At 40.4% G+C, this 13466-nt stretch overlaps 1 protein-coding gene across 1 annotated transcript; it reads right to left on the reverse strand.

Moving 5' to 3' along the window:
• Positions 1 to 2338: 2338 nt before the first annotated feature.
• LOC115112413 (transmembrane protein 178B-like) lies at positions 2339 to 9819 on the reverse strand. Its single transcript, XM_029639462.2, has 4 exons — positions 9175 to 9819; positions 5189 to 5302; positions 4428 to 4565; positions 2339 to 3991 (listed from the first exon to the last, which is right to left on the reverse strand). The coding sequence occupies exons 1-4, from the start codon at positions 9575 to 9577 to the stop codon at positions 3744 to 3746; spliced, it is 903 nt and encodes a 300-aa protein (XP_029495322.1). The 5' UTR covers positions 9578 to 9819; the 3' UTR covers positions 2339 to 3743.
• Positions 9820 to 13466: the final 3647 nt, after the last annotated feature.

Genomic DNA, 13466 nt, shown 5'->3' on the forward strand with positions numbered 1-13466 from the left:
TGCACCACAATTATGATAATTTTTTTGACCAATCAAATCAGCCTTAAGATGATCTAATTTGAAAAGACCTGTGATTGGTCAAAAGACCTATTGGTGGAAAAGAAGATCAGAATTGGGCTGCTTGTCTAAATACAGCCTAATATTATTACAGGGAATTCATCCACTGAGGTCCACTTAAAGTAAGTCTAGCATTTGGACTAAATCAGTGTCAGCTCACTAACTGACAGATGTCGGCAACATCCATGTGATTGTTTTTAAAACCTCATAAATGCTGTATTTAGTTTGGAGAATGAATATGTGCTACGTACTGATGAAAGACAAACTGAGATGGATGATGGTGCTTTTTTTATTGTCAAATCATGGCATTCATGTAATTCCTCTGAAAAATGTGCCACATGTCCAACCAAAACTTTACTGCAGTGGTTGCAAGAACCATAATAGCCTATTTGATTATACTCTCTATGAGTGTGAAATAGTGTACATGTAAGCCCAGATGGGCAGTACACAGGAAGAGGTTTACCTAAGCTCAGTGTTTTTCTGTTGTGACATAAGATGACATAGACATCTAAAATACATGAAATATACAGACACATTTGACTTCAGAATAGTATGTTAATTACATTTTATTTCAGTAAAATAAATTAGATTAAAAAATGGACACAAGTTTGAACACATTAAAAGAAATGAACCATAATGATCTCATGCGAGACTATAATGTCTTTTAATCGTCTTTCTCCATCCTCGTGGATTGAACCAGTATAAATGACATGTAGAAAATCATAGCAGTGCTACTTAAAGAGGTGCCACTTGAAATTGTGGCATTTGTACACAGTGTCCCACATTGCTCACACTGAACACTTTCCAGTTCCTCATGAAACACTAGAAGTCCCACTAAGAGAACTACTTTGCTGTCACTTTTGCATACAAGTTGTATATTGTGCTTACCCCTTCTCTCATTCTTTTTTACGTGGCCATTTGACCACTTTTTCAGAAATCTTGCTCTGCTACCCATATTTTTCTCTCTCAACCGGATTAGCAACAAAACCTTTATCATTATTCAAACAACGCAATTGCAATACATGTATTGTTTATTGTAGCAATTATCCATGCATTCAATACCATTGGTCAATTTAGAGATCTAAGGGACAAAACCTGGACATGTGTGTTGATATAAACTGGAGGAGAAGACTGTGGATGAGCTCAGAATGGTAGCAGAACACCACCAATATCCACAACTCTTTTACAAGTCTGAGGTGGTGCTACATATAGTAGCAATGTTTGGATGTTTCACTTTGTAGTCACTTTGAGGCAATGTTTTTTTTATCTACAGTCAAACACTAATTCACTGGAAAGGTTATAGCTCATCACCTCACCTCATAACACTGCTGAAAAAGTGTCACAATGAGTGTGTTTTTTTAAAATATAGGTAACAAAACGGTGTTCCTTGAGTACTCTGTACTCACAAAATACTTCAATTCCATCTTACCTGTAATTCCATCTTAATTCATGTGTAGTGCTAGCCTCCGAAGCCTGTCTGAACCCAGACCTGCCACAAATAACATGGCCTGAGTTTCATCCCAGACCCTTTATGTAATACACAAGTGTGCTTGTATCATTATTACACCTCTCAAGTCCTGCAATAACTGGGTACTTACAGAGTACATTGATCAAATGTTACCCAAATGAGGGCCTTTTGACCTCTCCTGATCTCTATGAATTGCGATGGGGACTCAGAAAACTGCAAAGGGCCAGTATGACTGCCTGTTGCCTGGGGCAAAAGTGGCACTGAAATTAGAAATGGTGAGCTCCCTCAATTCATTCGGCCCACTTGCAGGAAAGTGGTCGACTGAAAAGGGATCCTTCATACTAAAGTGATGCAGTTGATGCTTTAACAGGACATCATGTTGTCTGCTTACAAGCTGCCACATTATTGGTCTTGTCTCCAAGAGACCTGAGCTGATTCCTAGTTTCCCCCTACTGAGGAAGAATACAGAGAACAGCTATGTGCATCAAACGTGAGGAGAGAAGGATTGGTAGACAGGAAAAACAACATACCAGTGGTGTTACTGATGTAAACATGATATTAAGTATGACTTTTCACAGCCCTACTGCTCTCTCAATGTAAATCTCAACATGACCCATTTTCACTGACAGAAGAATATTAACAGAAATGTTGTGTTGAATAAGACATGGATTCAATGATAAACTTTAACAGAAGCTTTGGGAATCTATGCTGTGCAAATACCTGCATTTTGCAGCAATTCACACAAACCAAATCACTCAATGCATTGATACTTGCTACAATGTGTTGTGCTATGTGAAGGTTTTTGTGACAGAATACATTTAAATGCAAGTTCAACACTGGTGTCTGCAGTTCAATTCCTGCCAAATCCAAGACTATTGTCACTTATAACTGTAAATTACTGTCTGTCATTGTTTCTAAGTTTGAATGTGTTACCAGAAGGTTACATTTTTATTCATTGAACCCCATCCTTCAACATACAATATTTACTGATCCTTAAAGGTCCAATGCAGACGTTTTTATTTCAATATCAAATCATTTCTGGGTAATAATCAAGTACCTTACTGTGATTGTTTTCAATTAAAACATCTTCTTAGCAAAGTGCAATTTCCCAAGCAAGAATGTTGCTAGGACTGTCTGGGAGTGGTCTGAGTGGGGAGGGGAGAACTGATCAAACAGCTCTTACGCTAAAATGGCATTATCAGTATTATTCCAACCTCATAGTGTGGAAATATATATAAAACACAGACAAATCACATGTTTGACTGCACTGGACCTTTAACTGCCTCTGCTACTCTCAAACAGTACTTAATGTGCCTTGCAATCACTCTTATTCTTCTAATCATGAAGCGTACAATTTATTCCAGCAAACAACATCACTGAAGACCCAAATTGCCATTGTTACCTCGAAACAAACATAATTTTTTTTTCTTATTCAAGAGTTACTTTATACAAACAATGACCTGAATCTACGTAGAGATGCATTTGTACATACTGAATCATAGAAGCGTTGAAAGATTTGCTCTTCAAAATTGTATCTTGCTGTTCCACGCCTGCCATTTCCAGTTTGTGCTCTTGGTCCTCTGCTGCATGAAGCAGGTTTTAGGCTTAAACTGTAAAGTCCTTCCTAGGGATAATGCTTGACATCAGTCAGCTGATTCAAAACAATGGACAGTTTATGCCAGCATAATATTTTGTTGCGAACAATAACAAACACAGTACAGACCACCCGACTAAAAGAGGAATGATGACAGGATGCTCTGCCACATGTTCTTGTTTGTTGGTTTGTTCCATTTAGAGATGCTTGTTGTTTCTTTCTAAGCTCTTGGACTGTGTTCTTTGTTGTGTGTGTTAAAAGAGAGCACCATTTTAAGACAATTCCTCTTGGGAAAAACAAACAGACAAACAGTCGCCTTTAGGCTTCCATAGAGTTAGTAGTCAAACGTTTAACAACAAAAAGGTCTTGCCATGTCCCAAAGTATTCTGGGGGCCATTGCTCTGTGTGTCTTAGATGTACAGTAAAGAGTACAGTTTGGTGTGGTTTGTCTTTGCTCTGTTCTCCCATGTACAATTTCTCTGGTACACTCATGATTCAGACGGATGACGGGTGGTATGGACAGGTAAGGGGGATGAGGTGAGATGGTGGTTGGACAAAAACGGTGGACGAAGTTGGATGGGTGTTGCTTATTTGTGTGCTCCGTGGGCCAGTCACACAGTCCCATCACACGGTTCCATTCTCCTGCCTGGGCTTGTGGACGGTTGTACGGGAGGGGGTGCTTAGGGATGGGGCCAGGGTGCACAGGAAACCAGCCAGCAGAGTGAGGCCTAAGCCCCCCCAGGCACAGAACATGGACCAGCCGTAGCCATGGCTAATATCCTCTGGGAGGCCATACATGTAGCGTGGGTAACGCGACAGCTCAAAGTTGATGCCCGCCACACACGTACACAGGGAGATGATACAACATGTTCCTGAGGGAGGACAAGGAGACAAACGGAAATGTATGGGATTCACAGCAACTTCAATGAACTATATACAGTATTATGTCATTCCTATGTTGGTAGGCCTAGTGGGTCAGCCAGACAATAAATGGTAACATCTTCACATTCACAGTCATGAGTTTCTTGTACATCTTATTATATAAACCTATGTGTTCACACATATAGCTCTCTCTCACACACAAGCGCATATAACCACAACTACTGTAGTCTACACAATGCATCAAACAAAGACATCTCCAATTACTCAAGCAAACAGCAAAATGACAGATACACACACACACACGCACACGCACACGCACGCACACACACACACACACACACACACACACACACACACACACACACACACACACACACACACACACACACACACACACACCTAACAGAGAGAGGAGCCAGCTCTTACCTCCCATGAGAAAGAGTAGTCCAGCTACATACTGCATTAGGTCATGCTGCTGACAGCAGCCCAGCACTCCGATAATCCAGCCAAACAGGATGATAGACACGGCCATGCCCACAAAGCCAGCCGTCATCCTGCGTAGATCTGCACCAACAGACACACACCTCCGTCATTTTAGTGGACAAAGAACAGTGGAGATCAGAGCAGGATCTGCCAGTGGGATCTATAGCATGCACATCACAGAAATGCAATGTCTGCACAATCAAATTCATGGCATATGATACACTGAAATATTCCTGACACAAATAGAGCCATACACCCTTACAAATCCCTGTCACTTCATGGAAACATGTAATCTTCCTTATCTTTTTGAAGGATATCAGAACTAGAGAGGGCGAAAGGGAGGGGTGAACAGCGATAACAAGAAGATGAAATTGCTCTCAATGGCCGCCACTTTAAATGTATTTGATCCTGAGATAACAGTTAGAGAGAAAGAGAACTAGAGAGAGAGAAAATGATTGAACACAGGGAGAGTCCAGACATACTGTACAGCCAGTAAGACAGCCATTAGACAGACAGACAGACAGACAGACAGACAGACAGACAGACAGACAGACAGACAGACAGACAGACAGACAGACAGACAGACAGACAGACAGACAGACAGACAGACAGACAGACAGACAGACAGACAGACAGACAGACAGACAGACAGACAGACAGACAGACAGACAGACAGACAGACAGACAGACAGGCTCAGACTTACGGAGTGCATGCCACTCATCCTGACGGATGGTCTTGGTGATGTTGATGGGTAAATTGCGCGGAAGGATGGAGGAAGAGTAGTGATACTTGACTGGGATGCACCGCTGAATCAAACCTAAAGAAAAGAGTTTATGATTATGATAGAAACACAGTCTTGATAAGACCTTGATAAAACAGGCTGCTTTGCAGACAATAAACTAAACCACACTGAATATAGTGACTCAGCTAAACATGTAGACACTATAGTAGTTCTAAAAGAGGAAAATTGTTTTGAGTCCTTTGTGTCACTGTGAATGATGTCATCATGCAATATCCTCAGTGTGCCTCAACGTGAGAGACAGCTAGCTGTGATTCAGAGCAGAAACAGCATCCGGCATCATTCATGTAGATCAGCCTCTAATTATCTCTCCGTGCGAGGTGGGTATCCAGACCAATTATAACAACAGGAAGAGACTAATCTTGCATTACTGTTTCATCATATCACTGCGATGAGATAGACCACCTATGTATGCTCAAATGACATATGATTATTGCAAAGATCTTCACATATTCCTGGATGTTGTGTACTGTAATCATTGTGGTTGATTTACCAACAGTTACTTGTTAGATCAGGGAGAAGGGAGATTTATGCTGGAATATGTTTATGACGTGGTTTTGTAAGTGTGGAAGAAGACCCCTGTCATGAAGCCTAGTCAGTCACATTGAATGGTTCTGGCATAAACAAGAGAAAGAATCAAAAAAGAAAGGATGAACTAGTGTGAATGTTCAAAAAAGGGTTTTACAAGGATTTCATATTGAGTTCACTCAGTTCAGAGTACAGAAATACATAATTCATTGTTCTCATGTTCGTTGGGGAAGCACAATACATCCAGATGAGCGGTGAGACATTTATGTCCCATGACTACTTCTGCAAAATCTAACATTGTGTGAGTCTCAAGACCAAGAACAATGGATGGAGACCAATTTACTAAGCACTTGCTCAGTAGCAGATCTGACTACCTACTCGCTAATATTATTTGATACATTTTAGGTCAAAGGCAGCAAAAACAAGTAATCAAATATGAGAACCCAATGTTGAGGCAGGGATATCACCAACACATTGTTATTGGCCTACCAAATGTGATAGAGTTGTCAAAAGTCCAAGTGTGAAGCTCCACTCTTAGAACACCTGAACTTCAGCTGCAAACATTCAACTACGTGGAAGTAAAGGAAGTAAAAAGTACTGTATGCAGGCTAAAACATGGAGCCAGCAGTTCACAGCCTCATATGGAACTATAGCAGCCTGAGAGAGGAAATAGACATTTCTGCATTGGGGTCCATGTCCCAGTTACAGAGGAGAATCTATAGTATTGGCCAGATTAATCACTTTCAATGTGCTCTGGTCTCATAGTGTGGTGGTAGCCAGATCTGTCATTTGTTTTCATGCCATAGATGTAGCATTGAATCACAAACATATCTGGCTAGTGGCTACCCCCTGGTCCCACCAGGTTACTTATATCAGTATTACTGTGATGGTGGTATACAGACCTACTAACTTCACTATAGAGACACTTTGAGGTTTGAGTTGTGAGGTGTCTGCAGATGCAGACCTACTCATCATTCTGATAAACAAGGGAGCAGCTAGAGAGAATATCATGTTGTCCAGTGGGCCTATGTGTCTCAATACAATTCAACCTGAGGATGTAGTGGATTTTGTTGTCGATTTATGATATGCTACAGATTACCTTATTCTATCAAAGAAAGAAGCTCACTTTCCCACAATTCTGACAACAGTAACTGTTTACCTCAGCATGAGGGTCGTTCCACCAATTCGGTGCCTTTTGAGAAGTGTAACTTTATGACGTTTTTTTTGTTGCTTTCACCTAATTTTAACATTCTGTTATAAAGACCACATGTTCAACTGATTTTTTTTTCCATCTCAAGTTAAATAAAAAAAATGACTATGGTAAGTGCCAAATAAAGTAACAGGGTTGACCTTAACAGGGTTGACCTTAACAGGGTTGAAGTCAGCCGTAAATCCACTTATGACATGGGGAATGGAAGATTGTTGTGTGAAACAGAATGACAATTAAATGCAAGATTCACCCCCCAAAAAGACATTGTTAAAACATTTCTAGGGTTACGTGTTGTGCTCGACCTGCTCAGTTTCCCACCACAAAACAGGCAAAAAAAAAGAGAACCAACTCACCTGCTTTTACACTATGGTTTTACTATAGATGTTGGTTGATTAACAAAACCGATGCATGCGCAACTATGGGGCATAAACAGACAGGGTTGGCTTCGATTGTTGACAACATGTAAACTGTATTTCCTCTCCCATGTTTATTGAAAACAAATACATTTGCACAATGAGCACTTACTTGTTGTCTCTCAAATACATCGTTACAGTTGTTGGTTAGCTAACTAGCAAATTTGAGCCATATTAGCATAGACATGACATCAGTCAAAACAAGACATGGTATCAAGAACAAGATACAACTAGTTGAAACGAGCCACATACGATTCCCCACATTGCAGCTTGTCATTGTTCTTAGTTGGCCATCCAGAATAACAACACATATTTCTGCCCCATTGAATCGCGAGCATCGTTTTCGTGACGTTGTCAGCTAACCCATCTATTAGGTGTTCAGTGTTTCTTTAGAAAAATGAATAGTTTCCCCATATAAAAAAAGAGCTAAGTTCACGTAACAGGGTTGACCTTAAAATGAGGGACGGACGTAAATGAATCACTAATCACATTAAATAAATAAATACATAATACTCTTCAGAAATTACTTTTTCAAAGCAACAAAATAATTAGGGCTTTACAATGATGCTGAAAACTTAGATACGTTTTGGGGTTAAGTGGGTTCAAATATTCCTAGAAGTCACTGAGGGTGCATAGAGTGACATGTCAAAATGCTGAATATTGGCACCACAGTCTTTATTCTTGTTACAAATGTAAATATTTATTGAATTCTCCATTTCATTTAATATAACAGGCTTTTGAAATTCAACATTGGTGCACAATTTCTACTTAAAATATCAAAGGGATGCAAAAGGAACTTCATTTTCTTGGAACAACCCATGAACATGTATGTTTTCACTGTCCTCTAGGCCTACTCTGGACAGTTCGAATCTGATTGAATACATAAGGAAAAAATCATGGTAAACAAACACGCTATAATGTGTGGGAAATTCTCCAAAATATTCAGTGTCCTGAATTTCCTTAAACGAAGGTACTGTGTTTCTGCTAAAATTGATGCTGTTGTTCTCTCATTATTCGTCAGATCTCCGAGTAGTCAGGCATGAACGCCTCATGGCATTGCACAGAAAGCTCTGCTGTTATGTATCGGACGAGGCCGTTCTGCGAGAGTTCCATGCACTGTGATTTTCTCTCCTGCAGCTCAAAATTCCCACGAACCAGGATGTTTATCAATAATTCAGTCGTTGGTCTTCTCTCGATCTCCCCCGTGGCAGTCGACGCATCACCCATAACACATTATCTAGTATTTTAATGTAACAGATGCCAAATGCACTCATCAAAATTGAGCAGTCCAAATAGCACCTGAGACAAAAACCGTTTCGCTTTTACAAGGGAAGAACCCCTTTCCTCCGCCATAGCGTGCTGCTGCTAGGCGAACGGGCTGGGCGCAAAGCCTGAAAAGAAATTCAGCACCATGGACAGCGTTGTACACACAAAGCGTAAAAAAATACGCAGGTTTCACGTCTTCGGCGTCACGTATACAACTGGCATTCCCATTTAAATTATTTACTGATTATTTATTTCCTACTGAAGTTTACAATGCTGAACAAAAGCCCCTCTTGTAAAATATTATTATGGCAACGGCCATACAGTGACAGTTACGAGCATCAGTTAATCCCATGCCAAGTGTATCAATAAAATCATGTTAAACTTGGATCTGAGCATCATGCTTACACTCAGTGAGCTGCATCAGTACCACATCACACCAGGGCCTGGTAAGCTATTAGCTGTAGCATCCTTACCTTTATATATGAGATCCTCTGTCTCCAGGTCAAATCCATCTCGATGACACTTTCTCCAGAGCCCAGAGATGGTTGAATTGAACTGGCGACTGCAGTGGGACTCCATAGCTGATGCTGCAGCCAGAAAGTGCCGTTTTTCCCTAATAAGAGGCTGAGCTCCGGCACTTGGACTGTTACCTTTCCTTTCAATGCCCTTTGGGGGCATCTGGAGGGGGAGATTGCTATTTGAGATGTATATGTACCCCGGGTCGTTTCTCTTGTTGGCGTAGTTTTTACATCTTTCTCGGTGTCTCCGCGCATCTGTCTCATACCAAAAGTCGGTGCAGATTGCCATGGCTAGCAACCCCAACGCACAGAACGCTAAGAACAGCCCACTGCTGGTTAAAATTTTCATGGCGGCCATCTTCCCCACTCGATGGAGAGCCCAGACAGTCGCGAGAAGAATCCTCGGCTGCCGTGATGGTACCCCGTGTCAAAAATCACGACGGCGCTCACAGCCTCATGGAGCTCTTGACAGCAAACATGATGGACGCCCGGTTCTCTTGGGCTAGATGCTGTCTATTGTTGTCCTGTGTCCCGGCAGATGTGATGATTTTTCCACCATCTGTTTTGGTACTGGAAAGAGGAGAGGTGGATGGATGGCGACCAATGCTGCGAGGAGTGGGTAGTGATGCAATGCACTCTCTCTCCTCTCGGGTTTCAGTAGGATGGGAAGAAACTAAGCACTGGCAATATATCTCCAGCAGGTTGTTCAATAATAATAAGAATCATAATAATAATACAAGGGGTATATATGTATGATTGATTAAATTTGAATACATTGTGTTAATATACGAATTATATCATATGTATTATTAGTAGTATTATTGTTATTATGTGGGACATTGTGATCTGCTACAACTGTAAGGACCTGACACAGTTGTTTTACTATCATATTCAGTATATATTGGGCCATGTTTTATGTATCATGAAGAAACATGCACATGGACCACATGCTGGATCAAAACCTATTTGTAACCCAACTTATTTCATTACAAGCCTTTTCTGTGCACAGTTGACAAACGCACTGAGACAGGTGCGAGCTGAAATTCAATTGAACCCACCAGAGCAATGATTGGTGTCTTTGTTTACAGACTACCGCAATCCAGGTTTGATTGAATTGAGCCCACAGCCTTTCAATATAGTGAACGTTTCAATGTATAAAACAACATGTAGACACACTGACTAAGGGATTCCCAAGGCCTACATTAGTGCTCTCCAACCCTGTTCCTGGAGAGCTGTAGGTTTCCACTCCAACCCTAATCTAGCACACCTGATTCTAAGAATTAGCTGCTTGATAAACTAAACCAGGTTAGTCACAACTGGGATTGGAGTAAAAACCAACAGCAGGGTAGCTCTCCAGGAACAAGGTTGGAGACCCCTGGGCTACATGATAACAACATCAATGTTTAAGATGAATCAAACTGTATCCCTCCTTTACTCAGGCTCAGCTGATCCAAAAACACTGCTAATGTACATCAAAGAAACGTTTTACACAACTTTGGAGAGACATTCAATCAGTACTTCAGCACTGTTATGCTATCCACTTAGGGATAGGTTATATCATTTACAATACAACGCAATAAGGTTATAAAAATATTAATAAAATGTTATTACTTGAATAATTACATTGTTAATAGAGTAATTACATTGTTTTTACACAAGTATAAGAGCGATTTAGTGTAAAGTGTCACCAATGAAGTTTGGGGACATATTCCTATTCAAAATTGTGCATATGGGTCTCAATTGTTCATCTGAGGTAAAGGGAGGTAAAGACAGCAATGGAAATCAGCACTTTGTTCAATAGTGCCAATAGTGCAACAATAGATGTCCTTGAAAGACTTTACATGCATTGCTCATGCGTTCATTTTCTCTGGGTATACTATGTGCAATACGTGATCCCTTTAAATACAACAAGATATCTAACATTTACATTGAACAAATGATACATAAGCCTTGTTCGAAGTGTGCCAGACTTGAGTTTGGAGATCTGCTGATCTTGAACTGGACTTGTCTTTCCTAGGACCTAGAGGGATCAAGATCTATCTATCTCCTGTTAGATATGTTGTGCAATGTTTCTATAGATGATCAGAGAGGCAATTTATGTTCGAGGTCAACGGTGTTAAGTTCATGGATTTTCTCGCTTTGCAGTATAGGTTGTCATTCATGTCTTGTTGATATCTGGCACTAACATGCGTCCTTTGTCCTGGTCTTGTCCGCATTCTACACATGGAATTAAAATGTCTCTCATATCTGTCCACTGTGTCCGCATCGTGACTAGATGTCTTGGTCCCTCCCCAAATGTAACTTATTTGACAGACTTTCTTTCAAAATAGTGTTTGTTTATTTTAAGACACAAATACATGCCATAAGTAGTAAATGGTGCCACATGTCAATGATTTTAGAAGGTCTGAAACTGATGATTTAAAAATGGTTTCACTGTCCAGATCCATCTACATTTGTAAGATATCCAGATACTATGGGAGAATCTCAAATGCATCCTCTCTACTCACCTCCTCCTCAAAACCCATTGGAGGATGTCAGAGGGGAGGGATCTCTGGCTTTCTCATCCAATGGGTTTTAAGAAGGCAAGGTGAAAGCATGTGAGGAGTATTCAATTGAGATTCTCCCAATGTTTGCCTGACTACCTCCGGAGGTGGTCAGGAAGATCTGATCACAACCAGATCACAGTGCATCTTGTAATCGTCTACACCTGTCTGAAGATGTGGGCACAATCGGAATGTGGACAAGATCAGGATAAATGGTGCATGTTAGAACCAGGTATGAACAGAGCTTCAGTGTCTTAACTCACAGGAAGGCTCCCACAGAGAGTAGGCTTCTCACAGGACTAAGGAAGGTAATCTGCAGGGGAGTCGTTATGGCAACGGGCTCTTATCAAGAGTGAACAAACAATCAATACCCCCCTCCTCTGGCTCCCATTACATTTTAAGCCCGGACTCTTTGCTGCAGAACATGTGCTTACAGAAAATGTCTATGTTTAGTGTGGAATTTTGTTTTGATTACATAACATATTGATGCATAATCTCCATATCGCCAAAGCTTTCACTTACCATAACTTGTGAGCATGCAAATACCAAGGGTGAATACAGTGCCATTAGAAAGTATTCACACCCTTTGACTTTTTCCATATTTTGTTGTGTTACAGACTGAATTAAACACTTATTAAATTGAGGTTTTGTGTCACTGATGTACATACAATACCCCATAATGTGAAAGTGCAATAAAACATTTAAAAAAACATATTTACAAATGATTTAAAAATGAAAAGCTGAAATGTCTTGGGTCAATAACTATTCAACCATTTTATGGCAAGCCTAAATAAGTTCAGGAGTAAACGTGTGCTTAACAAGTGAAATAAACTGCATGGACTCTGCGCAATAATAGGGTGGGGGGGGGGGTGCAGACATGACATATCCCTTTGAGCATGATGCAGTTATTAACACTTAGAATGGTGTATCATTACATCCAGTCACTACAAAGATACAGGCACCCTTCCCAACTCAGTTGCCGAAGAGGAAGGAAACCATTCAGGAATTTCACCATGGGGCTAATGGTGATTTTTTTAAAGTTTAATGACTGTGACAGGAGATAATGGAGGATGGATCAACAACATCGTACTTTAGTTACTCCACAATACGGACATAAATGACAGTGAAAAGGAAGCCTATACAGAATAAAAAATATTCCAAAACATGCATCCTGTTTGCGACAAGGCACTAAAGTAATACTGAAAAATAACGTGGCAAAGAAATACACTTTTTGTCCTGAATTATGCTTGGGGTAAATCCAACACAACACAGTGTACCATTTCATATTCTCAAGCATGTTGGTGATTGCACCATGTTGTATGCTTGTCAACGGCAAGGAATAGGGAGTTTTTAGGGTAAAAAGAAATGGAATATGGTTAAGCACAGGCAAAATCCTAGAGGAAAACTTGGTTCCGTCAGCTTTCCAACAAACACTGGAAGACAAATTCACCTTTCAGCAGGTAAAATACCTTAAACAAGGACAAATATAAACTCAGCAAAAAAAGAAACGTCCCTTTTTCAGGACCCTGTCTTTCAAAGATAATTAGTAAAAATCCAAATAACTTCACAGATCTTCATTGTAAAGGGTTTAAACACTGTTTTCCATGCTTGTTCAATGAACCATAAACAATTAATGAACATGCACCTGTGGAACAGTCATTAAGACACTAACAGCTTACAGAGGGTAGGCAATTAAGGTCACAG

This window comes from Oncorhynchus nerka, linkage group LG27 (assembly GCF_034236695.1).
Source record: "Oncorhynchus nerka isolate Pitt River linkage group LG27, Oner_Uvic_2.0, whole genome shotgun sequence".
Classification (NCBI taxonomy): domain Eukaryota; kingdom Metazoa; phylum Chordata; class Actinopteri; order Salmoniformes; family Salmonidae; genus Oncorhynchus; species Oncorhynchus nerka.